The following is a 27,844-nucleotide window of genomic DNA, read 5'->3' as shown; positions in this document are numbered from 1 at the left end:
TTGCTGTTGTTGTTGTTGCTGTTTTCAGAAACCGGCAGGGCATTTCAAAGACAAGAGCTGCCTGCCCAGGTGAAACCTGAGAGGGGTTTAAGGGAAGTCTGTTCTCAGCCAGCAGATAGTATTAAGTCCAGAAACCCACGTTCCCCAAAACAGGAGCCTCCTGGGTCCTAAGGCTAGAGACACCTCTGGGTTTGGGGGGACTGGCTGCCCCAGGGAGGGCGCCCTGGGTCAGTATTCAGACCCAGCTGCCCCCAGCACCACCAGCAGCACTGCCTTTATCTACCCACTTCCCACCAACTTGCTGGGGGACCTTGGATGAGTCATTTCCCTTTTCTGGGACCTCATTTTCCTCATGCATAAAACAAGGGTCTGGAATCATTTCCCCAGGGGAGTTTCTGGGGTCTCAGCTTTGGACATGAATCTCAGCTCTGCCTGCTGTGATGGTCCTCCCTCTCTGGGCTGGGTTTCTCTGTGGGGATGTATACTTGGACACATCTTCCATAATGGAGTCTCACCCCTCACCTATGGCCTTCATCCCTAGGAGTAGCGGAGGCACTTGCCAGTCACTGGCCCCTCTGACCCTCATCCCCAGCCTGACCCCAATCCCGCATTGCCCTGCATCCCCAAATTCCCCCGTCCTTGTTCCTGTCATCACCCCTGAGCTCTTGCTCTGTGGGTCCCATCAGGGCTGCCAGGTTGTGAAGGGCGCATGCCTCCCTCCCTCTGTCCTGCCTCAGTGAGGGGGACATGGTTCTCATTTCTGTTTTCAGGTTGAGTGGTGCTCTGGCCTTCTGTCTGATTCCTTCCCAGCCTTCTCTGGGACTCCTGCCTGCCCCCACTGTGTCCCTGACCTGAGAGCTTTCTCTGACCCATTAAGTTAGAGGCCTCCCATCTAAGTACTAAACAGGCCCGTCCATGCTTGGCTTCTGTGATTGGACGAGATCAGACCCAGAAAGAGACAGACCATGTTTTGATAGGGACTCATGATCTGTGGGAAGGATGCCACAATCGATGAGCGATGTCTGTCAGGGAAGCAGGATGGGTGAAGGCAACAATCCGGGACGGGATGAGGTGAGGACTTCAGGACAGCCTTGGGAGTGGACACCTGCTCTGCAAAAATTGGAAACAGAGGAGCTGAGAGGACCCCAAAAGATCTGTGCAGCTACAGGGCAAGCAGCTTAGAGCATGCTTGTGGGAGAGTGTGACCCCGAAGTCCCAGGATCTTTTATTTGTACTCAGGTTGAAGTTTTTAGACCAGGAGGCCAGAGCTACTTGATGCCTCTTATGGCCTGGATGTCATATTTTGTGCTGGCTGCGGGGTGTGTGTGTGTGTGTGTGTGTGTGTGTGTGTGTGTGTGTGTGTAACAAGGATCCTTCCAGATGCTCTGAATAAGGTTGCTAGGTGAAATACAGAGCATTCTGGTTCAATTAGAATTTCAGATAAACTGAGTCATGTTTTGAGTTTTAAGAATGTCCTTCGCAGTATGAGTATCTGTGACAAGCTTACTTCCTCCACGTCACTTACCCAGCTGCCCCGGAGGCCGTGCCCGCAGGCCACTTGAGGTTGCGGCAGGTCCCGGTGAACCCGTTGTTGCAGCGCCTTTCCCAGCCCAGGTCCTCCTTGATGGGAGTCCTGGAGGTGTTGTCTCCTTGGGCATCTGTGTCCTCCTCCAGGCAACCAGAAGGGTCAGCCTAGTTGACTTAGTACGAGGTCTGATTTTGACCTGGAGATGCCTATTGAGCACCTGTGATGCCCGAGAACTTGAGGGTCCTATCCTCCTCTCTGCCGTGTGATGGGCCTGGGGCAAAGTTGTGATGTTCTCTGCCTCATGGCTGAAGAAGCCAGGCTCAGGAAGGTGCCCTGTGACACTGCTGCGGCCACGCAGACCAAGAGATAGGTGCGCTTTTGGGCCCAGGCTCCCCACCCTGTCGTCCTTCCATTGGGGTTGGGGGGCTGCCCCTTGGGGCCCTGCTGCTCTTTTTGGATTATTCCCTCCAGACTTCTGTCCTGTGAGGAGCTCACAGCTGAATGAATTGAGGCATTTACTCAGCATTCAATGTGTCCATTCCCTCAGGTAGTGAGTACTTGTAGAGCTCCTGCTGTATACGAGGCCCACTGCTGAGCAGTGGGGATAGAGTGAGGAACGAGGCAGGAAGGGAGAGATGACACAAACCATTATTCAGTTGCAAAATGGAACCGGACCTCCCCCCACGGGCACCCCCAAATGCAATTGATGTGAACAGCCAGGAGGTCAGGGCTTGTCTCAGGGTAGAGAAGGGAAGCAGTCTGGGAACATGAGCCGCTTCTCCTCATGAGCCTGTCTGCCTCCACCATCCTGTCCTCTCCATCCTTCATCCTGAGGAGCATTCTGAGGCTCAGAGAAGTGCATTGACATGCCCAAGGTCACACATCACCTTAAGACACGTAAGCCTCCACTCCTCCCATAACCTCCCTTTTTGTCCTGTTGCTTACATATTAGGGGTGATTTAGTCACGTTAAAAAGTCCAGATACCGAGTAAACTCTTCAGCATAAAAGAAATGAACTAGAACAGCCCCTGCTCTGGAAGGTTCCCTGGGGGCAGGAGCTGCTTCGAGGCAACCGATTCCTGTCCACATCTCTGGCCTTGCCTGGGGTCAGCTGGGTCCCCTGTGGCCAGGCCTCAAAGCTTCGTGGCTGAGGGGGAGAAGGGCCACCCCCACCTTTTTAAAGAAATTAATTTTATTTCATACTCGTAAACATGATGATAGGTGCTGGTGATAGAAACAGAAAGGACACAGTGTCAATTTTTTAGACTCGTACTGCCTAGTGAGGGAGACATAGGTGAACATACGAGTTAGACTACAGTTTAGTGTGAGCCTTTTTTTTTCCTGTCTTACTGAGAAATGATGGTCATACATCACTGTGTAGGCTTAAGATGTGTGGCGTGATGGTTTGTTGCAATACTTTGTGGAGTGATGACCACAATAGATTGTGTTCACATCTGTCTACTCATAGACAGACACTCCCACCTCCGTAAGGTCGTGGGGTGGGGGGCAGACCTCTTGTTTTCCCTCTGGCTTTTATGTTTCATTTGAGAAGCATCTGTATTTTCAAACCCCTTCCTTCCAGCCCTGCTGAGTTGGGGAAGGCCCAGGCGAGAAACTCTGATGTCTGGGGAAGTTTGGGGAAAACCTGTAAGCATCTGAAAACCGAGAATTGAAAGTCTGTTCATTCAGTCAGCAGAGACTTGAGGACTTTTCCTGTGGCCCAGACTCTAGGCCACGCCCTGTGGACCCAGAGTTGAGCCTTTCTCTGTCCGGCCAGTGAGGGGACGGAGTAGCTGTGCATTGGTGGGGCCGCTTGAAGGAGCTTTGGGCACATAGAGTTCACAGAACTTTTTCAGATGCCTTGAATGACAAAAGCATGCCAGGAAGACCCAAGCAGGGAAGGGCATTTACGGGTAGAGGGAAGCTCCCCGGAAAAGGGAAGGCAGAGAGTGTAGTGCAGCTGGGCTATAGTGTCTCGCTCTGGGGGGAGCAGGGAAGAGGAGAGGAGGTGGGTGGGAGGTCTCGGCTGGTGACCCCAAACGCCCTGGTGAGTGCTGGGGTCTTGATTCACTTTGGGGAGCTAGTCTGGACCCCGAAGTCCTTAGTGAGTGCTGCAGGTGCCCCCTTGAAGGTAGTGACTGTTGTTTGGTTGTCTTGACAACTGGCTTCTGCTCAGGAGGAGAAACAGCCCAGCCCAGCCCTCACCCCAGCAGGCTTGCAGGAGCTTTGCAGGCGCTGCCAGAGGTCCCGGGAGGAAACCCACTCTAATGAGATGTCTAACCTAGTTTTGATGACTCACGTGGTTTGAGGAGCATGTGAAATGCCTTGGGAGGGGGTGGCAGTGCCAGCAGACCGGGCCACTTGTGTGCACGGAACCCCGGATGCAGGAACTGTTCATTTGACATTTCCCTGTGGGACTGAAGAGCCCCGGGTGCTTGTTCCTGCCCCCAGTCATTGTTGTCGTTGATTAACTGCGTGAAATGAAAGGCTGTCCATGGGTGCCGTTTCTCCTGAGAGCAGATCCACGCCTGTACTGAGGCCCTTCCTCCTACCTTCCCTTGTGTAATTTGGGGTGGCCCATTTTACAGATGATGCAACTGAGGCCCCAAGGGGAAGTGACATTCCTGAGGTCACTGCTTGCCACGGACAAGTGACAGAGTCAGGCTCCAGCGGAAACCTTTTAAGGTGACGCAGCAGAGGCAAAAGTGGAACTCAGCAAAGGGGATTTGGGGAACAGTGTCTCACAGGGGGTGGTGCCTGTCGGGGAATTCAGACAACAAGGCTGGAGAGGACTGGAGGGCCCCTCCTCTCCACTGATCATGCCAGGGAGGAATTATGTAGAATTCCACCATCGAGGGGTCAGCGGGAACCAACTGATAAATAGAGGAGTCAGTTTAAAAGGACGGATTTCTTGACTATTTATAGTTGTGGCCTGAATCTCAGGTATCCTTGTCCCCAAGGAGTAAAAGGAGACTTTTCTGATCTGCTGGGCTATCTAGAGGGTGAATAAGCTGATTAAGTCCCGGGGCTGCCCCTGAGGATTGGACAATGCAGGAGGGTCAGGGTGAGAGGAGCTCAGAGGAGGTGGGGGCAGGGCACCCAGGGCTCAGTCCCTTCCCTTCATGAATTTGTTATTAGCCTCCTAATTGCTCTAGGTAGCCTGAATTGAAATGGTTAACATTCTTTCTAGCCTGAGGGGCCAGTATTTAGTAATCCCTGCAGGTATTACAAAATGAAATGGGAAGGTCCTTGTACAAAGTGGCCTCCCAGAGGTGGATTTTTTTGCCAGCTGTTGCGAAGTCTAGGCTGGCCTGGGACCTGTGATCTGGGCCTGCTCAAGAGACCTGGATTCCGATCCTAGCTGGTTAATGTGCAAAGTGACACCCCTGCCTACTGCTGGCCTCAGTTTCCTCCTGTGTTAAGTCAAGTGAAGAGGGGGACTTCCTGGGGCGCCTGGGTGGCTCAGCGGGTTAAAGCCTCTGCCTTCAGCTCAGGTCATGATCCCAGGGTCCTGGGATCGAGCCCCACATCGGGCTCCCTGCCCAGCGGGGAGCCTGCTTCCTCCTCTCTCTCTGCCTGCCTTTCTGCCTACTTGTGATCTCTGTCTGTCAAATAAATAAGTAAAAAAAAAAAAAAAAAATGAGGGGGACTTCCTGGTGTCAAAGGCCAGAGCCAAGAGATGCCCCAGAGCCCAGTGGTTGAGGACCCAGGGTTCTGGAGCCCTGCCTCTTCCTGGCTGTGCAACTTCGGTCAAGTCACTCAACCCCACTGAGCCTCATACGGGGTAAGATTCCTCATCTCACAGGAGAGTTGGTAAGGACTGGGTAAATATTCGGCACCCAAGTGTCAGGCACTGAGCTGGGCACACACAGTCACTCAAACCAGGGAGCTCTCCAGAACTGGCTCTGCCATGCTCGCATTTAGAGTGTGTTTTTTTGTTCCGTGAGAGTCTCTGAAAAATGTCATGAAATCTCATTACTTTTGGACTGATTATAGGAGAAAAGCAAGCAGCTAGAATCAGTGAAAAGTGGTTTAAAATGCAGTAAGAAAAATATTTAGCATGATTAAAAAATTACTACCAGCTAGAATATTATCAAATGCCCAACAGAGTGCCAGGCACATAATGTTAGCTGTAACTATTTTTGTTTCCAGGATGTAAGAACAGTTGGAATTGGAACAGAAGGTTGCTATGACGATGGTACAGGAGGGTCCTTCTCATTCGCTATCTCTAGGGAGGAGGCCCACCCTCTGCCCTGGAGCATCCCCTGGGCGTGGGAGGAAGAAACTAGGACTACAGCTGAGGAATGAGCAACTTGTTCTTTGGGGAGATGGGTGGGGGATAGTCAGGGAAGGCTTCCTGGAGGAGGTGTCATTTGAGACTGGAGAGGAGCAAGGATGTGCATTCTGGGGGCCTGAAATGGCCTGTAAGAATGCACTAAGCTGTGAAAGCACAGGGTCTCCCAGGCAATGATGTATAGAGACAGTAAAGTTCTATGACCAAAGAACCTCCCCTTGCTTTAGTTCTGCTAAAGGACCCTCCTTATTGCTGGCATTTTTCTGGAGTACTCCATCTCTGGGCACGTGGGCTGTGTTGGAAGGGACATTGTGACCTCGTGAGCAGATATTCTGAGGCCCATAACCAATGTGCTGGGTATCTTTTATACTCTCTAGGGCTTCCGATGTCCCCAATTTTCCAGTGCCTGGGGTAAGTCATGTTTGCATGTCCACCTGTGTCCCATCTGCTCGCAGAGCCTCCGTCCTCTTACAGAACCTTACTGGGCTGCCTTTCTGTGATTTCAAGCTTGGGAGGTCCCCAACAGCTTCAGTTACCTAGGAAACCGTGTCCAGGGAGCCCACTCAGGAGAGAGGGAGCAGAGGGCAAATGTGAGAGCCGTTCACTGCTCCAATCTGAGTGGTTCAGCAGGAGGCCTGGTGGGAACAAGGTCTTTCCCGAGGGCGACCAGCTTGGAGTGGGCCATGGCTCCCCTTGCCAAGAACTGTTCACCCACCCCAGACCATCAGTGGGATCCTCTGTTTACCCACTGCCTCTGACCAAATCCTGGCTTGATAGAGCCTCTCAGCCCCTGAGGTGACCCGAGGTAGGTTGCTGGGTAAACAGGCAGGGCATTCCCTTGGGGTCAAAGACCTTTGTGGGATTTGGTGCTCTATGTGGCGTGGGCCTGGGAAGGAGCTCCCCAAATAAATAAGGAGTTGAGCTGGCCCTAGGCATCCAAAACAGTAGGAGCAGGCAGGGGAACTGGAGGCCTAGAACCTGAGTTGAAACACTGGAGACCGAAGCATTGGCACCTAGGCCTCAATTTACCCACCTGTAAAACGGGCACATGAGATCCGATCACGGTGTCTAATTTTCTGAATTCGTACACATCCACAGAAGAAATTGGGGTTGAATACGGGTGTAGCCCACCCGCGGGCTGGCAGACCTTTTACCATAATTGCCTTTGTCTTGCCTTTCTGCTAGCTGGCAGTTCCCTGAGAGTGGCTCCCTCATGAACTGTGTTTGCCTTCACGTGCGACGTCTTAGCATGACCCATCTGTGCGCCTGGCCCAGTACTGGGTGGTTTATGTGTATCAGCTTGTGTAATCATCCCTGTGCCCTGAGGGGGTGGTGCTGTTATCAGCCACAGTTTAGGGATGGGGAAACAGGCACAGTAGGCTGCCCAGAGCCCCACAGCAGGGCCCAACTCGGGTCTTCCTAGAAAGCCCCCTCCCTCCTCTTTTCAATCCTCAGCCTGCTTATCGCTAAACTCTGGGCATTGGGGGTTTGGGGCTGATTTGTCATTCGTTAATGATGGCCAGGTGAGGGTTCTCGGGTACCCAGGGACCTCCAACTAGGACCTTTGGGGTTTTGAGGCTGCTGGGAGTTGAGGGGTCCCAGAATCTGATTTCCGTAGCTGCAGCCAATCTGGGCGATACCACCAAGCTGCTCCTCCACCCAGAGGTTGTCTTCACAGCCATGCAAGGAAGCAGGGAGGCTGCTGGGCCACTCTGCTCCAAGTGGCCAGTCGGCACCACCCCCCCCCCCCACGGGGACGCTCTGCAGCCCACTTCCCGGTAGTGTTTGTGACACGAACTTGGCTCTCAAGGCCAGGTCCCAGGCCCTGTAACTTCCGCCTCTCCTGCTTGGCCAGCACCACTGCCCATGGGGTATGGACAGCTGGTCTGGGGCGCTGCAGGCCTTGGTCTAGCTCCCCGACTGGGGGCAGCTGCCTGAGCTGTTCTCCCAACCCCACGCCAAGGCAAGCTAGGGGAGGTGATAGGAGGGCCCACATCTGTGCCCAGATCCCCCAAGGAGCCACCAGCCCACAGGACCTACATAGTCCCATAGTCAGCAGGTATTCTGGGAGGGTACTCCACTGTGGAAGAGGAGGCTGGATAGAAGGGAAGGGGCAGTTGGGAAGAGGCAGGAGTGTTTGGGGGGGGTGGGGGCTGCCCCATGTCTGAGAACCGGCTGACCTGCATTCGAACAATGGTCCTGGTGTAGGGCACCCAAACTGTCACTGGTCTTGGGGTCCTCATGCTGATAGCTCACGCTTTGTTCAGATACTAAGTAGTCTGTTAGCTCATTCATCCCTTAGCAACCCTAAGAAGTAGGTGCTTCTTCTGTCCTCATTCTGTATTTGAGGAAACTAAGTCACAGACAGGTATATCTATGGTGTGTCTTTTCTTCTGCTGGAGAGGTAGCCTTTGTAGAGAGACGTGTGTGTGTACATGTACACCTATGTGCACATGTGTGTGGGAGGGATGGTTATGGGATCCTGTAGGTGTGAGCTGTTAAGGTCTGCTGGTCAGCTGGTTGAAACCATGGCCCAGGGAAGGCCTGGTGCTGCCTTGGTCAAGCAGTGGTCACTGGCAGAGCTGGGGCCTCACCTGGGCTTCCTGGGTCCTTCCTGCTATTGTCCTTGGGTTTGGGGAGCTGACGCTTTAGGGACAGGTGCCTGCTTCTCCATTTAAGAAGGCCCCACCTGCTGCCTCTACTTCAGGGAAAAAATGACTTCCACTGTGCTGGGGTAACAGCTAGGGGCCCCCAAGTCCCAGGCAATTTGCCCAGTACTTCGTGTCTCTTTGGACATGCTGCCCAAGATCTGCTGTGCTGGGTTTGCCCCCTGGGTGGGGAGGGGAGTCTCTGAAGTTTTTTCTCCCAGGAAGGATCACATACCCTACTCAGCTCCCTGCCCCAGAAGTCACAGGTCATCCATCTGCCAGCCCCAACCTTGATTTCTCAAATTCTTTTTAACTTCAGCCAGCATAGAGGGATCATTGCCTTGTCCCTGGTTCAGATTGTGTCGCTTGCTCACTGGGTGACTTTGGCCAGGTCCTGTTTCCTCTCTGAGCCTCGGTTTTCTTTTTTTTTCCTTTTTTTTTTTTTTAAAAAGATTTTATTTATTTATTTGACAGAGAGATCACAAGTAGGCAGAGAGGCAGGCAGAGAGAGGAGGAAGCAGGCTCCCTGCTGAGCAGAGAGCCCGATGCGGGGCTCGATCCCAGGACTCTGAGATCATGACCTGAGCCAAAGGCAGCGGCTTAACCCACTGAGCCACCCAGGCGCCCCTGAGCCTCAGTTTTCTTACCTGTAAAATGGGTTACTATAAAGGTGCAGTGGCGAAAGGGAATAGGGGAGCCTCTGGTGGATTGTCAAGTCTGGGCACATGGTTCTGGGGTCGTCCTGGGACTGACTGGGGCTGGCAGAAATGAACCCCAGCCGGCCCAGCCCCAGCTGTTCCAGTGCTGGCAGGGGCTACGCAGACAGTGTGTGCACACAGCCATTGCCTGTTTGTGTGCCTTACCATCAGGCAGTGAGAGTCTCCTTCACTGGTTGGTTTTGTTTTACATGTTACCAATCATCTCCCAGTTCATTAGCACCACTCTTCCCAGCCTCACCTGATTCTAAGAGTCCCGTGGAGGGTTTAATGACCTTGAAGATTCAGAGTCAGAGGAGGTCTGGGGCAGGTCCAGGCATCTGGATTTTCAGCCAGAGTCACGGGCAATGGTGATGTTTAGGCAGCTGGGTTTATCCAGCAGCTCAGCCCAGAGACTTGGGCAAGGAATGGTTTCACAGGTTATGGGGACCACTTTACAGATGAAGAAACTGAGCTTTCCCAAGGAGAACTTTGAACTTTGTCCAGGGTTGAAGTCTGAGCAAGAGCCCAGCCCCCCAGTGAATGGTGAGGTGACATAGGCCAGAGGCGGCAAGGGGGAAAAAATGGGATGGGCAGGAATGGCTTCCTGGAGGGGTGACCCTTGGGCCAGGTCTTAAAGGTGGGTGGGATCCTCTTAAACATAAGGGAACCCACAAAGCACAGCACTGAATGGGCTAGTGAGAAAAAACAAGGAGGTCCCGAGACTGGGGCAGGACCGGAGGGATAGGTAAGGTGGCAGAGATTGGGGCCAGTGACAGTGTCAAAGTATCACAAGCTTTGGATTCCAGGTGAGGAAATAGATGATTCTCCAAGGAGCTGGGAGCCACCGATAGTTCTTGAGGGGAAGGCAACATGGTAGGCAGTGGGATGGGCTAAAAAGAAGCTTGGCTGAGCTAGGGGGCATGCCTCTGGGGAATTCCCAGTGGTTGAGGTGGCCTCATTTTGTGTCGCCGCATGGGTGACTGGCCATAGGGAGGCACCATGCTCATTGCAGACATGATTGGGCCACAGGTGGAATTACAGTGGGAGGTGAAGGGAGGTGGAGGCCGTCTGGGGGTTGCCCTGGGAGATGGTCTGCACCATGTAGAAATGTTCTTCTCTTGAGCCCACCCCACCCCTGATATGGATTTTAATGCTGAATTTTCATCTAGCCAGGCAGTAGCTGCTGTTACGCACTGTCTTGTAGCCTAGGAGTTGCCCCTGCGGCCACACCACTATCCGCCAACCTGACGGGTCCAGCCAGGTTGGGGGAATAAGCTTTGCCTTCAGCCTTTGGCACCCACTGTGTTCCACTGGGTCGGGGATGCTGGGAGCCTCCCTGCCCTCCCTCACTTCCTTCCAACCTCGCTTTTCCCTCTGAAATGAGTTTTCTTCAGCTCCAATGGCCCAGCTGTGAAAGAGGCTGGTGGCTCTTGTTCATTGGCTATGGATCGGGGCCTCGGTTTGCTTATCTGGAAAGTGGGCTTGCATGTGCACCTTCCAGTACCCTAAGGCCCCCATTTTTGTGCCTTGCGGTTTTTGTGCGGGATCCACAAGAATCCTCCAGTGGATCCACAAGGAGCCTGCCAATAGGATTTGGCAAACCTTTAGGAAACCAAGGAGAATTCACTTCAAAGTCAGTTTGGGAACATGCTCGGGGAACATGTTTCATGAAAAGTGATTTCCTGAAGATTGAGGACTCGTCTGTCAAAAGAGGGCAAAGCAGGGCACCTGGGTGGCTCAGTGGGTTAAGCTTCTGCCTTCAGCTCAGGTCATGATCTCAGGGTCCTGAGATCGAGTTCTGCATCAGGCTCTCTGCTCGGCGGAGAGCCTGCTTCCCCGCCCCCTCTCTCTGCCTGCCTCTCTGCCTACTTGTGATCTCTCTCTCTGTCAAATTAAAAAAAAAAGGGGGGGGGAGGGCAAAGCTTTGTACAGATTTGACCGTCTCCGGGGAACTGTGCTCAGATGCGGGGGACACATCTCTCTCTGTCTGGCTCACCCTTAATTCTGTCAGCAGCCCTGCCCGGTCCTTAGGCGTCGCGTGCTGCTGCTGTCCTGTGCTCTCTCCACCGAGCTGAGGAACCTTCGCAGCTCTGAGGTATTACATATTTACTCCTATGTTGAGTGTGCCCAGGGTTGTGAGCCCTGAAGGTCTGACAAATATTGATAGTGCTGGGCCTTCTACCAGGTATCAGGAAGCTGGCCCTGGGTGACAGTAAGCAAACAATTACAAGATGGGCTGGTGAGCCTGGGGACTGAGGTGATGTGAACCACAGAGCCCAAGGAAGGCACGGGGGTGTCCTCAGGGCCATTGTCCTGGGGAATCGCTTGAGGATTGCCTATGCATTACTTGGGGAACAGTGTGCCAGGCTAGGGGAACAGAATGAGCCAAGGCATGGAGGCATGAGAAAGCCGCGGGGGGCGGGTGTGGTTCCGTAGCCCCTGAGGATCTCAGGTGGGCTTTGGGTGGGGGAGGACACTTGAGACTTGACTGCCAGGTAAATGGAGGAAATTCCAGGCAACACACCCCTTTGCTCTGAAACGGAGCACTGGCAGCAGACATGACGAGTTGAAGACCACCACTGTCTTGCTAAATCCCTAGCTGCTTTGTTCCACAGGCACCAGACTCCCCCTGAGCTAAATTTCTAAGATGTGAAGCAGCCAGGAAGGAAGAAGGTCCTTCCTCATTGAGTAGAGACATGTTTAAAACAGGAACCATAACAGGGACCTTGTTTTTTATATACATTTAATGAGCAAGGAGCCTTCACACACCGTAGATGGGAGATTGTGCCCATCTTACAGACGGTAACACTGAGGCTGAGAGAGGTGCCTTCTCTAGGCCGTTTAGCAAAGAGTGCTTTGGCTGTTTCTATGGAGATGTGACTTCTGACAGAACCCTGGTGACAGAGTTGGAGGTGACTGACTCTGAGTGGGCGTTGGGCCACAGGCATGCCCTTCGCTGGTCTTGTCACTGAGGGCCTATCTTTCTCCAGTTTCTATAGAGCCAGGGAGGGGCTGCCCTGTTTGCTTTTCACCTCCAGTGAGAGGAGGGCGGCTTTAGGGTTCTTACAGCTTAAAAGGGGAAGTCTGAGGAAATGGAAACTGAGCTTTTCTTTTTTTTTTTCCTCATGTCTCTTTTTTTGTGACCTCCAGAAATAATCCTGGGTTCTACAGAGCCTGCCCCAGGACCATGGTAGACCCTACCCCACCCCCACTTCCGGCCAAACCAGGCTGAGGGCTGGGGTGATGGGGACACAGACGGGAGGTGAGTGACAGGCTGTGGCTGGTGAGTCAGTGCCAGGAGACCGTTGCCTGCTGACTCACTGCCCCGTGCACCAACACAGGCCCCCGAGCACCCCCGTTAGCCATCATGGCGGCCCTGCCCGCTCTCCTTAACTTCCTCTCCTTTTGTGAAGCTTTTGGTGTGGCGGCATACGCTGGAAATCTACCACGCAGCACTTGGGTCCAGAGCCTGCTCAAACAGAATCCATGAGGCCGGTCTGTTCCTGAACTCTGGCATCCTCCAGGAGTCCAGATCTAGCCAGGCGGTGAGGCCCAGCCTGGAGAGTGTCAGGGCCCTGCTCCTTAAAGCTCTTCTCCTTCGCCCTTGACCAGATGTATAATTCCTGTCCTCCTCCTGAACTTGTAGAATAATTTCTGTGTTACTTGAACAGAACAAGCCCCTCCCCTCTGTCTCTGGACGTTAGTACCTTGGGGGTGGGAAGGTGACCTCGGATCCCCCTGCGGTGGCCCTGGGCCACCAGGGTAGTAAGTGTGCGGTTACCACGGGATGGTTGGAGCCTTTCCTACCCACTCCCCGAGGTGAGTGAACCCCTGAGGTCCTGTAGCAGCAGATGCTCACCCTGTTGTTCTTTCCAAACCCATGGGCTTCCCCCATGGAGGGATGAGGGGCCTGACTCAGGGCATGAGGGTGTTTTTTTCCTTTGTGGCACCGGTGTTGTGGCCCTTAGCCAAGGGGAAGGAGGTCCTGCCACCATCCTTGGCTTTTCCCTCTTGATTCAGCCAGTCCTACAGGTAGTCAGCTCATGACAAGGGGGCTGGGTGGCTCTGGGGTGTTGGGGGTAAGGACTCAGTCTCCCCAGCTCCCCACTAACGAGTCCCCATTAGCAACAGCTTACAGGGAAGAGCCAAGCGTGGGTCCTCGAATCCCCTTCCAGGGTGGAAGGGAGAAGTTGGCCAGACAGTCAGGAAAAATTGGGGGCTGTAGCCACATGGTTGAGTCCTTACTGAGCACAGAACTCTCCAGGGACTCCCACCAGCCTCTGGCTAAACCCAGCTTTTAATCCTGGCCTCCTCTCTGCGTCACCCCATGCCCTGTTTCATTTTGCTCTCTGTCCGACGCTGGCCTTCTCTCCCCATTCCTTTACCGCGTCCAATGTGGCCCTTTTGGTACACACTATTCCCTGCTCTGAGAACAGCATTCTCCCAGATGTTTGCCACACAGACCTCAGTTCCAGTGTGGTTGAGAGCATGGACCCTGAAGCCCCTTGCCTGGGCTCAGATCCCAGCTGTGTGACTTTGGGCAAGTGACTTCCCTTCTCTGGACCTTACTCCTTCATGCAGGCTGCTGAGAAGAATGAATGAAATGCTGCTCCAGGGCCAGGCCTGCCCCCTCCATGAAACCTTACCTCCTCAGAGGGGCCTCACTGACTCCTGGGTCCCTGTCACCTACATCTCATCCTTCGTTGTCTTCTACATGCTGGTCCTGTCTAGTAAATATTTACCTCCCCTTCTAGACCATCAGCTCCTGGGGGCTCACCTCCATGCCCCCGGTTCCTAGACCAGTTCCTGGCACCTCGTCAGGTAAGCTTCTCGGTAAATGTTTATCCAGTAGTCCCTGCTTGCCAGAGCTACCCTTCCTCTGTTTTCGACCCTGGACATCCGACATGCAAAGGGGCAGTACTAGGCCCGCGTGACCCAGTGGAACCGAAACTAGGCACAGCCTTTTGACCCCTAGTCCATTGCCCTTCCCCCTGACTCAGTGGCCTGCTTGGCCAGTGCCCAGGTCTCCTCTGTGGTGCGCATGGTGGGTGCCCTGTTTGCCTTCACCCCCGGGGGCCACACCCCGATGTCCTGTCTTCTCTGCTCTGCCCCTCCCCCAGCCCAGCCTGGTGCCTTCCTCCTCCCCACCCCCATGCTATTTGCATGTCCTCTTTTTTTGTTTCATCTGTTGACTGCCTGTGGTTCTCTGGGCTTTGGGTCAGTGCCTGCCACTTCCAAGGAGATAAGAAAAATATTTGGACCCAGTCCCCAAGACCTTTTACCTGTAAATGTTTTTGTGAGAAGAGGATAAAGTGGCAGTACATTGGGCCCACATCCTGCCCGCCACCAGTTTGTCCCAGAGGTCAGTTCTATGCAAAACCTCTTCACTTTCCCCCACCTTTTCCTCTGTAAACCACAGACTGAGGAGTAGGACTCGTTCTTTTAGGTCCCTGTCCAGAGGTTTCATTCCTTCCGGGGACACGGAGGCAGGATCTGGGTGCAAATCCTGACCTATGGCCTCGTGGTTGTGTGACCTGGGCCAGACCTTCCCCTTCTGTACACTTCAGCATCTTGTCCTGTGGAAAGGGAAGGCTCTGTGAGGCTTGGGGAGAAGTAGACACTTAGACGGGGTTCAGGGCCAATCATGTGATAGGTAAGGTGTTACGTGAGGGGTCTCTGAGGGTGGGTAGACCTGAGTTTTTGTGGGATGGGGGGCTTTGCAGTTAGATGAGGGAGGGGGAAGGCCTTACCCACAGATGCTGAACCCCAGGTAGCTCACAAGCTCTGTCCCCAGAGATGACACGCTAAAAACAATTCCCCAAACAGATTTCACTTTCACTAGAACCAGAATGTGGTTGCTCATTGTTTGGCTTTGTTCCGGACAAAACAATGCCAGGCTTCCTGGATGACCTCACTGGGGCGAGCTCTTAGGCCCGTGAGGCCGGGCTGGTCAGCATCTCCAGGCAAGCCTGCCCTGCCCTTTGCTGTGGCTACCTTGGGTGACCTGGGGTGATGGTGTGACCAAAGAAGGCACACGATTTGTCTCTGGGCCATGCAGTGTGTTAGAAATTAGAAAACTTAGGTAAGGCAGTGGGAGCTGAGGAGAGCTGCCGGTGGCTGGAACCTAGGCTCCTGTTTGCCACAGACCCTACTCTTCCCCAATGCCTCCCCACTGTACCTGTCTTTCACCTGCCAAGCCCTTAGGGCCGTTGAGATTTTCAGACATCAGTGATCCCGAGATACAAACAGATAAACAAGACAGAAGGTTACAGACCCCAGGATTCAAGCCAATGATTAAATCTTTTGAAGGTATACCTTTTTATGAAAAAGACAAAAAGTCTTTTTTAGATTCATTTCTACTTTCTCTTCAGAAAACAGCTCCCGTTAAGGCACAGGCTAAAACACCGCTCTTATCCATGCCTCGTGTTTTTGGTTGGTTGGTGGAGTTTTTTGGCGCTTACATATTTATTCTTGTATTCAATTCTAAATGAATTCCTAGGGCCAGGATGGTACCTAAGGAGCCTTCGGCAGACGTTACTAACTGATCCCAGCCCTCCTACTCACTGAGCCTGTCCCTTGCCTGGAGTCTGTGGACACAGGGCTGGAATGAGCCCCTTTGGATCTATCAGAGAAGTCTGGGAGGATCTCCCTGGCTGCTGGAGGAAGCCTCTAGTCCAGAGCACCCTGCATCCCGGCTATCGATTGATACCACTTCCTCAGCCTGCCCAGTCCGTCCCTAAGGCCCCGGGGTCCTGTCCCCTCTGTGTCCTGTGGCTCCTCACTTCCCTGTCCACCATCACCTACTTTTCTGATGTGTCCAGTCCAGCGGCTTGAAGCTGACTTAAAAGCACCAGGCCTGATGTCACCCTGTCAGCTTGCTAAATCCAAACCAGCCGAGTGCTTGAGAACGTGTGATTGAGGCTGAAACAGACCTGGGAGCCATTTGAAACTTCATAGGACTTTCACTTGCTGTGTGATTCCGGACAAGTGACTTCACCTCTCCAGGCCTCGTCAGCAGTACAGGGATGGTAATGGCTCCCAGAGAGGTGGTTAACTAAGAAAATGCTTGCAAAGCACTTAGCCCAGTGCTAAATAAACGTGCCTGTAGTCATCACTTCACCGATGTAGCTTGCCTTTTTCTTCCTTTTCAAAACACTGAGGATATGATGCCTGCCACACAGTATTATAAAATTCCAATGTGGTCAGCTATTTTCTTCAATAATTGCTAATATTTATTAATCACTTCGTATGTATCGGGCCCTGTGTGGGACGTTTTATAGGCAGCCCCCTGTTTAATCCCTATGAGGTGAGTTTTAACCAGTGAGGCCCAGAGAGGTGGTTACTTGCTCCGGGTCACATGGTTGGGTCGTGGCCTCAGTGAACCCAGGCCTCTGGCTCTGGAGTGGACAGAGAAACGAGGAAAGGAGAGGATAAAGACCTGCTCTGGAATGCTTGATTGCATAGAGAACCCAACAGGACAGGGCTATCCAGGCCTGTGGTTTCCCCAGCTGTAAAGTGGCTAGATCCTCCAGATCTCCCCTGGGGATTCTAGGAGCCACTTGCCTAACCCCCAGAGTTTTACCGAGAAACGCTGGCTAGGGAGGCCCAGAGGTGGAACTCAGAGGCTGACTGTGTGCTGGGCATTAATAGGATGGCAGGTATTCTAAAGAGGAAATAGCAGAGCACCTGCCGCCTTCTTTTGAAAACCTTGTAGAAGCTCATGAGTGGGTAAGTCAGTGACCATGAGAAATTGAAATCCTCATACTTTTCCAGAGAGAGCCTTGTGGGAAGCCGATTGTTTTTACTCAAGAAGGTTTGAGTTTTGCAAGGGAGGGTGAGAAGTTCCAGCTTCTTGGGCAGCTCCTCCAGGAAAAAAAAGGCTAAGCGCCCACCCCCCACCCCAGTCTGGGACTGAGGGGAAGACAGCCACAGCAGGGTCTACAACTTGGTTCAGAATGCAGCTGGCTGTGGTGTGTGGGCACCTGGGGCCTGAGGGCTTGGGAGGGCATGGGATGTGGGCAGGGTGCCCAGTCTCTGGCTCTACCCTCCACCTCTGCATCCTTTTCCCTCTGGCCTTAGCATCCCCACCTGCAAATAGTACAGAGGGCTCCTCCTTTCTAAACTTTGCTCCTGTGCCCCAGGCATTGGGCAGATCATGATGGGAGTTCTGACTTCAGCCTTCCTGGGTCCCTAGCCTCAGGCAGGCCTCCTGCTTCTCTGCCTGAACTTCAGTGAAACGGTACAAAAAAAAAATCCCTTCCACAAGAAGGCTGCTTGAGGAGTAAATAGAAGACTATTGACAGCTCAGCACAAAGTAAATACCAAAAAATCTGGTGGGTGTAGATCGGGGAGAAGCAAGGGAACATCCGATAGATCCACGGTGTTGCTGGCTCACGTTGCGGGCACGAGGTGGGATCTGTGCCCAGACGTGCCAGAGCTGACCAGGTGACCTGCAGGTTGGTCCTCAGGCACAGCCAGTTCTGGCCATGACCCCTGGAGCAGAGAGACAAGGAGAGAATTTCAGCTGGGCAAGGAGGGAGCCTTTATCCTGGAGCCTCTGTGTCAGAGCTGATTCTAATGCCGATTTTAATCGCTTCTCGCTGTAATAACCAAAGAGGAAGCTCTTAAAATGGGGAATTATGTATCACGGTCGCTACAAAATAGCCCTGGGACTGGTGCCAAGGAAAACAGCTCTTGGCTGCGGCCAACAAGGCAGCAGGCTGCTGGAACGCCTCGGGGAAGGGGGGTCTTGTTCCTAAGCACTTACTGCACCGTGGGGTGGGGTGACGGGGGATTCGGGGGCTTCTTTGTCAGTCCGTGGAGATGGATGGAATTACTTCAGGGAAGGTGGCACATCTGAGATGGGGCTGCGCTGGCAGAGAGGTAGGTGACAGAGCTGAAGGTTCAGGCACATGACCGTTACTGTCACTACCAGCTGTATGACCTCAGGAGTGTCGCTGGCCTTCCTGGGCCTTGCTGATCTCACCCTGAGTAGAACTGAGGCCTCATGCACCCCAAGGTCAAGGTGGGCCCTGGTAATTATGGCAATAACAACAGCAATACAGTAGCTACCGTTTTTTTTTAATTTTTTTAATAAACATACAATGTATTATTAGCCCCAGGGATATAAGTCTGTGAATCACCAGGTTTACACACTTCACAGCAACAGCAGCTACCATTTAAGGAGTGCTTGTTGCTTGCCAGATGCTGTTCGAAGTACTTTCCATACATTCTGTACATCATTCCATGAGATGGGCATGATTATGCCCAATTTATAGACGGGGACACTAAGGACCAGAGAGATTGGGTAACTTGCCTGAGGACACCCAGCCAGGAAGTGGCTGTCAGCTTCTAGCCCAGGGCTCACACTCTTATTTTTACAGGGGTCAGGCTGCCACCGGAGGGCCTGGAGCACTGTGTAGGGAGCCTAAGGCGTGGGATGAACGGAAGCAGTTCTGTAGAGCCGGTGTCCCAAGGAGAAAGGAGAATGGGGAGATTGGGGGCTAGGTTGCATTGAGGAGTTCGTGTTCCCTTCCAGAGTGGTGGAAGGTTGGGGGTGGGGTGCATTCTGGTGTGATTATGCTCTAGATACTGCCCTCAGCTGCTGTGCTAAGAACAGTTTTTTGGGGGGGTGGTAATGGTGTAGCAGTGGGGAGACTAGGAGGAGGCTGCTATGGATGCCCAGGAAAGAGCCATCAGGGACCCCTTGATGGTTCCCCTGGCGACAGAGAGACACAGGTGGATGCTGGGAACGTACAGGAGGCAAAAGACAGAAGCCAAGGGGCTTTCTGCAGTGGGCTTACACAGACATGAGGCTGGGCAGACACCCCAGAGAAGCTTGGAGTAAGTTCTCCTTGAGAGGGAGGTGGGATGCCTGCACCTGGATCTGGCCTCATCAAGGCGTGAGTGAGTCTTGGGTGAGGCCATGGACCATGACCTGGCAGGAGGGAGCCAGAGGCAGGGCTGCTGCCAGCTGTGTGTTCCCCAAGGATGTGGGGGCTGTATTTGTGGCAGAGATGGATGAGACCAGTGATGTGACAGAAGGACCCATCCCTGGATGCACACCTGGATGTGACACCCCCATAATGCCAGACATGTGACAGGCCCCAGTTCTGCCCCATTCGAGTCCTATCCCATATCCCGTCTCGGCTCGGCCACAGGCATTGGGAAGATGGGGTCCTGAGTGGAGAGGGGGCTGGAGGTGTCCCCTCATGGGAAATCAGAGCCCAGAGCAGAGGGTCTCAGGGAACTTCCTAGCCCCATTCCCGGGCTTCTGCAGGGTTTTCTGAGAGCCAGTCAGGCTGAGGGCTTTCAGGGTAGCCTCAGGGAAGCAGACCCCAGCTCCTCCTGTCCTAGCGGGGAAGAATTTTCGCCATTCCCAGCTGCCTGTGTGAGCAGAAGCCGGCCACTTCCCCCCTCCTCCTGGCTGACCTTGTGAAGTGCCTTGTAGCCCCGAGATCCAAGGGGAGCCTGAAAGAGCGGAACCGACCCTCTTGGTGAGGAGGTTCAGGGGTCATTCCCTGAAAAACATCTTCATCAGGAGGGACTTGAGTCCCACATCCTCCAATTATGCTCCCATCCAGCCGGCCCACAATGGGCAGCTCAGATAACCATCGGGGGCTGCACAGATTAATGCTGGAACAATGCTGGCCGCTGGGGCTATTTTTACAGTAGCCCTACGTCTGGCCGAACCCCCACGTCGCCTCGAGGGAGCAGGGCAAAGAAAGGCTATGCGGATGCCGCCGCCAGTCTGAGCTCCAGGAGACAGAGGAAGGGCTCAGCGAGCACCCGGCGGCTCCAGGAAGCCTTTTCTTGGTCTGCTCATGGCCAGATAGCGAAACAATTGGGGTCCCCCACCCCGAGCCACGGAGAGGAAGGAGGCGTGGGGGAAATGGGGATTCTGTTGAGCTTTTGTGCGTCTGCTCCTCCGAGCAAGGCCCCCATGGGCCCGGCTGCTGGGGCCAGGCCAGTCCATCCTCCTTCTGCACACCCCAGGTCCACAGGCAGCTCCCACTGTGCCCTGCCCCAACCGCCACCTCCACAGGGCAGGACGCGGAGGCTGACGCATTGGAGTTTGTGCTTAGCCGCAGCTGCTTGTGGACCCCACGCTGGGCACCAACCCCCCACATCGGTTCTCCTCCTGTGCCGCAGGTTCTGGGCACAGCAGTAGATAAGACAGGTCCTTGTCCCACAGAGCCTCTGTTCTTGTCGGGCCTGGGAGACCGTTAGCAACGAAGCAAGGATTCGAACAAGACATGGTTGGGTGGTGCTAAGCCTTTGATAAGGCAGACTCAGATCCCCAGTGGAGTTGTCCTGTGAGCTGGGTGGTAAGCTGGCCCAGGTGTGCCTGGATGATGGGGCCACCTCTGGTCCAGCTGATGGTTTCCTGTAAGGAGTGTGAACCCAGGGTGTCCCAATGCCCTTCGCATGTTTTGAGACAACCTAGGAATTTCCACTTTGCTCTGCTACATCAGTGTCGGCCTCTAGTGTGGGTCATGAAGACAAGTGGGACCCCAGGCTGTTCAGCTACAAGTTGGTCACCTTTGTTTGCAGGCTTTTTATTCTGCAGATAAAGAAGCTGAGGCTCAGAGAGGGGTGGGTAGGCCCACTAGCTGCGGCTCCCACAGTTCAGCTGTCTCCCATGGCCCTCGGCCATGTGGGGGTAAAGCCTCAAAGGCAGCCTCTTCCCTAGGGCTGGGACTCACCATGCTCAGGGGTGGGCTAAGGGTGATCCTGAACAGCTCTTGGGGGCTGAACCCAACAGGGAGTTAGAGGAAAGGGAGCCTGGATAGTATAGGAGTTAGAGCAAGCTCCAGAGAATGGGTAGAGAGGGATGGACAGACAGATTGATCCGCATTTTCCCATAAATGTGGAGATGTCACTGGTTAATGAATTGCAAAAATATTTCAGAAATACCTGTTTTCCATACTTTGATGGAAGCCTCCTTTTCAAATATGGTTCCCATTCCAGCCTGAAACCCCATCCCTTACTCGTTTTATGTTTATCCATTCTTTAGAAGCTCAGAACAAACGCCTCCCATGGCCAGGCACTGTGCTGAGTCTTGAGTGAAATGGGAGCCATCATTTTCTAGGCAAATGTGAGATGCAGAGACGGTATCTGCTCATTGCTAGAAAATTCAGGCAGGCTGTTTTGGGGAAGTTACCTTAGAATTGCCGGAAGTGTGTCATACTTCGTAGAGAAGATGCCAGGGTTGGGGTGGGGGTGTCACGCTTCTCTGCCTTCAAGTGTGGAATGAGGTGTGGCATTTGGAGATGACAGGCGTTGGGTCCCTGTGCTTCTATTGAGCAGGTGCCTGGGAAATGGAACCTGTCAATTCCTGACTCTTGAGGTCCCTGGTCACCCAGAGGGGTCTGAATCACGTTGTTGTCAGAGCAGTGGCCAGACAGGACCCTTGCCACAGGCCTGGGCTGGTCAGAGCCCACCAGCCCGTGGGTGGGAAAAGAGATACGCCAGAGATGAGCAGGCCGTCCCTTACTGAGCGCACGTTGGCCTCTGTTCTGTCCCCCACAGAAAGCGAGGAGGACATGGCCACTAAGGAGAAGCTGCAGTGTCTGAAAGACTTTCACAAAGACATCCTGAAGCCGTCCCCGGGGAAGAGCCCAGGCACGCGGCCCGAAGATGAGGCTGAGGGGAAGCCGCCTCAGAGGGAGAAGTGGTCCAGCAAGATCGACTTTGTGCTCTCTGTGGCTGGCGGCTTCGTCGGCTTGGGCAATGTCTGGCGTTTCCCGTACCTCTGCTACAAAAATGGTGGAGGTAAGGCTGGACTGGGCAGAGAGCCGCCATCAAGGCGAGGGAAGGGCCAGACCACGGGGGCCTCTCCGGGCCCCGCTTTCCCAGGCCCCCACCTGGACCTCTGCGTGCCCACCCTATCCCACACCACCTAAGAGGCCAGACGTGAGCACGATTGAGAATCAGGTGACATTCTCCTCAAGGTCTTACTGTGCAACCTCGGTTAGGTCCCTGATTCTCCCTGACCAGCTGGTTGATGCCCTCGGATGAGAGGGAGTGAGGCCAGGACCATGTTTCCCACAGATTGCCCCAGATCCATGTGCCTTTGCTTGGTTTTTTTCTAACTTAATCTGAAAGCGCTTCAAAAGCTTTGTTCCCCCCACCCCCCACCACCTGGTAAATGGAAAACCAGTATCATTTGCCGTGATAGAAAGATACCCAGGGAAAAAAAATACAGTCGAGATATTTTTAGTTTTTTCTTTTTAATGTAAAATTTTCTCCCCTTGGACTGAGATATAATTGACGTGTAACACATGCTAGTTGAAGGTGTACAGTGTAACGGGTAAATAGACATGTATATTGCTAAATGATCACCACAGTTGTTAGTTACCACCCATCACCTCACATACTTCTGACATTTTTTCTTGTGATGAGAGCTTGAGGTTTACGCCCATAGCAGCTTTCAGATACATAGTAACAGCGCTATGAGCTGTGGTCGCCATGCTGTACGTCATGTCCCCAAAACTTACACCTTGAAGTTTGTCTCTTTTGGCCCCCTTTGAAGATGATTGTTTAAAAACATAAGGACTCTGTCCGGGTGTTCGGTGAGTTGGACGGTTTGGGTTTTGTTTTGTTGTTTTTTACGCCTGCTGAGGGTTGTGATCTGGAATCATCTTCCTTTTGGAGGCGTCAGAGTCCGGCAGCACGTGACTGGGTGAGACCTTCTCCCTGGTGCAGGAGAGGGCTCCAAAAGACCCGGGCAGGGAGGAATGGCTCAGCGCTCATGATGGCCACAGAGGGTCGAATGGCCGCAGGTGGCATGCCGCGGCCGCCCAAGTTAGGAGAACCAGCTTTTGGGAAATTCTGCCTTAGAGACTGATTTCTTTCTTTCCTTTTTTAATTTTAAAAGATTTTTTTAATTTATTAGAGACACAGTGAAAGAGGGAACACAAGCAGGGGGAAGGGGAGAGGGAGAGGGAGAGGGAGAGGGAGAAGCTGGCCTCCCGCCAAGCCGGGAACCTGATACCGGGCTTGATCTGAGACCCCAGGATCATGACCTGAGCCAAAGGCAGACACTCAATGACTCAGGCACCCCATAGAGCCTGATTTCTTAACCTTTCGTAGGTCTCAGGCACCTTTGGGACTCTGATATCAGAGTCCCAAAGCTCCCCAGAACAAAGCACATAGCCATAGACCCAAGTTGCCCACAGTTTCAAAGGGTTTATGGACCCGCTGAAGCCATTAGCGGACACTAGGTAGGAACGCTCACCCCAGCTCTTGGCCCTCACTCCTTCCCCTGGCTCCCACCCTCAGCTGGAGATGCCCCCCTTGTGCCTCTCATCACTGCACCCTTCCTCACTAGTTCTTCTCTTCCTGCCCTGGGCGGGCCTGGGGAAGGACAGGTGAAGGCTTCAATGAGGAAGCCGTATTTGAGATGGATGGATGTGGGGAAGGCAGGCAGGTAGTTGGAACAGCATAAGCAAAGGCTCAGAGGCTTAAAAATCACGTGGTGCATCTGAGGGAGGTTGAGAAGGCCCACTGGAAGGGTGATGTCAGCTAAACAGATGGGCAAGGCCTAGAGAATTTTCCAGTGGGTCCAAGACTTTGGCCTCCATCCCTCCTGTCCCTTGTTCATTCTCTTGGATCTCATTGGCCGGGAGGGCTTGGGAGTGGCCCCCGTGATAGCCACAACTTGATCTTTACCCCACTCTGCTCTCTTCTGCAGGTGCATTTCTTATACCATATTTTATTTTCCTGTTTGGCGGCGGCCTGCCTGTGTTTTTCCTAGAGGTAATCATAGGCCAGTACACCTCTGAAGGTGGCATCACCTGCTGGGAAAAGATCTGCCCCTTGTTCTCTGGTGAGTATGGGACAGAGGTCACTTGGGGCCTGGTGTTCATCCAGCACATTTGTATTGAGCACCTGCTCTTTGGTACATTGGAGCTTCATACAAGTTCAGTTGGCACCGTGCCTGACCCAGGGTAGCAGTTAGTACGATATTTCCGTGATGCTGCTACCCACAGGAGCGGCTCAGTCTGTCTTGGCTGTTCCCACCTCTCTGTTGGTTTGATGAGCTTGCAGCTGCTCAGCCATGTAGTGCAGAAGAGAAGGGCTCATAATCAGGAGGCTGGATGGTTTCAAGTCCCACTTACTCCCCTTGTGTGCTTATTACTTCATAGGGTTGCTATGAAGACAAAATGACAGCTATGTAAGAGTGCTTCATACATGCTGTAAGCTCCAAATGAATTGGTAGCTTTATTATTATAACATTTCGTCCCATGCCTGATATCTAGTATGCACCCATAAAGTAATCACTGGTACGCTTACAATTGGCAAGGACGGGAAGATGTGTGGTTTGTTCATTCATTCATCTGTATAAATCCATCCATCCATCCATCCAGTACACTTTTTCCCATTAGTCAATGGATAGACCAGCCATCGGTCTTTCCAGCTATACCCATCCACTCATTCATCCATACATTCATCTACCTAACCTTCCAACCAACCACCATCCATACATCCATCAACAAATTGGATATCCATCCATCCATCCAACATCCATCCATTTGGCTGTCTTTCCAACCAACCAACCAACCAACCAACCATCCATCTATTCATCTGTGCGCCTGGCCATTCAGTCATTGAGCTTCCTTCCTCTATACATCCTTCCACTTACCCAGCTTATCGGACCATCCATTTTTTCACCCACCCATCCATCCAGTCATCCATTCATCCTACAGATACTCGCTCATCCTTCTGGCCCTTCTGGCCCCTTCTAGCCCCAGGCCTAGGGATACTGGGGTTGTGTATGTGGCCACAGTGGGTCTGGCCTCCCTCCTGATGCTCCTTTTGCTTGCCCACACCCACAGGCATCGGCTATGCCTCCATTGTGATCGTGTCCCTCCTGAACATCTACTATGTCATCATCCTGGCCTGGGCCACTTACTACCTGTTCCAGTCCTTCCAGTCGGAGCTGCCCTGGGCACACTGCAACCACAGCTGGAACACACCCCAGTGTATGGAAGACACTATGCGCAAGAACAAGAGCCTGTGGGTCACACTGAGTGCCAGCAACTTCACCTCGCCTGTCACCGAGTTCTGGGAGTAAGGCCAGCCTCGAGGAAGGCAGGGGGGAGGATGTGGGTGGGGGGCAGAGAAGACAGCCCACTCCCTCAGCTTCTCCCCAGGAATGTGGTTGTCACTATCTTGGCATGGGTGGTGGGGTGGGGGAAGGAGGGTGCGGATCTGGAGATAAATCCATGCCTTTGGTCTCAGACAGGCCTGGAACCAAATCCCAGTGCTGCCATTTTATTGGCTGTTTGACCTTCGGCAAGTCACTGCCCCCTTTCTGAGCCTCAGTTTCTTTAACTGTCAGATGAGGGGAATGAATCATTCCTACACCTGTATGCAGGTATATGTACTTCTCTTGCTGCATATGATAGAGTTTTCTTAGTGTATTTTAGAAAAAAATACAGTTAACTCATCAGACCTATTACTGCCCAGAGGAAAAATGGGTATATGAAGCTGATGTAGTTACTCAAGTGAAAAGATGAGTCAATAGAATGAAAAATACATATCAGTTAGTTTTTGCTGTGTAACAGTAGCCCCCAAACTTGGCTTTCAACAACGACCATTTATTTGGCTCCTGGTTCTGCTGATTGGCAGTTTAGGCTGAGCTCCACTAAGCAGTTCTTCCGTCTTTGTGGGACTCCCGTGTGGGTCGGGCAGCTGTAGGACATCAGGATAGCTCTTCTGGGGATTAGCTGGCTGTTGGCTGGAGGGCCAAGGGCAAACTGGTCCATGGGGCCCATCACCCAGCAGGCTAGCCTGGCTTGTTCACAGGTAGCTCAGCATTCCACACACCACAAATGGGGGAGCCTCCGTGCGGGAAAGAGTTATTTTCAAACCTTTGTTAGCATCATTTTCGCTCATGTCTCATCAGCCAAAGAAAGCCACAGACTAACCCAGATTCAGGAGGTGGGGGGAGAGGCTTTGTCTCTTAGGAGAGGAATGGAGAACTGTGGGTCTTTCTACAGTTGACCATGATGATGTCAGCAGCTGTGGGAGTATAGATGTAGGACAGACATCAGGAAGGCAGAATGTGGAGACCTGAAGTTTGGGTAACTCTTAGCTGACATACGGGGGAGTCCTTCGAACATAGTGCATAGAGGCCAATCGCAAAAGCATTTGTGCATTACTTTTCCTTGCTCTTCATGAGCTGAACTTGGGGTTCAGCACCTGGGTATGGCCCCGATGATTCCAGTGATGAGGTTGAGAGCCAGGGGCAGGAAACAGTATTAAGGATGGGAGGGAGTGGTCCCTCATCGTCATTTGGGTCAGCTTTGCAGCTCCCAAGGTTCTTCCCCACCTCCAAGAACCCAGCCCAGAAATGGACCCATGGGAGAGGGGGTGGCCTGCCAGCTGGTCCTAGCCATATTTGAGGGCCAGGGCCGGGAAATCATAGGAAAGCAAGGGTCAGGTGGGGGTTCAATCTAGGGGGTCCCTGTCCCTGTCATCGAGCCTGAGGTCAATGCTTACAAGTCCCTGGGTCTGTTTGAACAGGGGCTTGTTCTTGGTGTGTACATATTTTCCACCCACAGACAAAGAGCACATATAAGAACATTCATTACCCTCTCCATGCCACACCCTCTGGAGAGCTGAGTTTACAGACAAAGAAGTGTGGGCACTTCATTCTTCTCACTTGAATGGGTCCTGAAACCACAGCCCTGTCTGTCCTAGGCTGTTCCTGGCACGGCATGATCACCCTCGGCCCACCCCGCCCAGGACACTGGCACCCAACCAGCCACTTGGGTCCCTCCTGAGGCCTTACTGCCTCGGGCCTGGGTGGGCTTGCCTGGGCGGGCTTGCTTGGGCTTGAAACCTTGGGCCCTCACTTCTAACTTCACCGGGTGCTGTTGCCCCTCTGGGCCCTGATGGCCTCACCTGTGCTTGGGGAGATCCTTGCACTGCCCTCCTGGCCTTGTGGGGCTGCCCTACCTGAACGAGACTGGGCATGGCCAACCCTGAGAAGCTGCTTGAGAAATGTGGGCCATTGTTACTGATTAAGTGCCCTCATAGTGGATCCAACTGCCCTCTAGGGGCTTTTGGAATTCAGGTCATCTGACCTTCAGAGAGACTAAGGAGTGGCCCCTTGTAAAGGCCCTTGCCCTCCCGCTCCACCCCCGCCATTGCAAATGGGGCTGTCCTGGCTCATCTCTGCTCTCACAGGCCTGAGGGCTCTAGGGAAGGGGCTCCCATGAACCACGAGATCCTCAGGCGATCCGGTTTTTCTCCATGCCTTCTCACCTACCTGTCCCCTACTCAGCCCTCCTGGGGATCCTCCAGCTCCTGACTTCCAGAATCCCCATTCTGAGCTCCCAGGCTACCATTCCTGGCCTGGATGCCCTGAAGACAGGATTCATCTTTGAAAACATCCTGGGCCTACAGGCAGCTTCCCAGGGCCCACAGGATCCAGATGGGCTTTTCAGCCCACAGAAGGCTGGCTGCCTGCCTGCCTCCTACTACAGCCTTTGGGTCTTAGCCAAGTTTTGTAAGCCCACCTGAACATCCACAAATAACTTGCCATCTTTTTGGAACCCTGGGGAAGACTGGGGTCCACAGAGTAGGAGCCTGGAATACAGGCTTAGTTGAGGAGACCAGGCCCGTCACCTGTGTGAGCAGAGGCTGAGGCCAGTGAGTGGGCCAG

The 27,844-nt window shown here is 53.2% G+C and overlaps 1 protein-coding gene across 3 annotated transcripts in view; it reads left to right on the top strand.

Moving 5' to 3' along the window:
- Positions 1–27,844, top strand: part of LOC111144255 (solute carrier family 6 member 6) — an 83,429-nt gene that overhangs the window by 19,187 nt on the left and 36,398 nt on the right. For 2 of the 3 annotated variants that reach the window (XM_022498478.1, XM_022498480.1), the window contains 3 exons: positions 21,700–21,942; positions 23,864–23,998; positions 25,008–25,242. In XM_022498478.1, coding sequence (XP_022354186.1) covers positions 21,714–21,942; positions 23,864–23,998; positions 25,008–25,242 — 599 coding nt within the window. In that variant the 5' untranslated portion in view covers positions 21,700–21,713. Of the gene's footprint in view, positions 1–21,668; positions 21,943–23,863; positions 23,999–25,007; positions 25,243–27,844 lie in introns of all 3 variants that reach the window. The other variant, XM_022498477.1, reaches the window with a different exon arrangement.

This window comes from Enhydra lutris, unplaced genomic scaffold, assembly GCF_002288905.1.
Source record: "Enhydra lutris kenyoni isolate GAN:26980312 unplaced genomic scaffold, ASM228890v2 scaffoldscaffold10, whole genome shotgun sequence".
In the NCBI taxonomy this organism is placed as follows: domain Eukaryota; kingdom Metazoa; phylum Chordata; class Mammalia; order Carnivora; family Mustelidae; genus Enhydra; species Enhydra lutris.
Note: the sequence above shows the minus strand (reverse complement) of the source record. Positions and strands in the feature narration are given on the sequence as shown.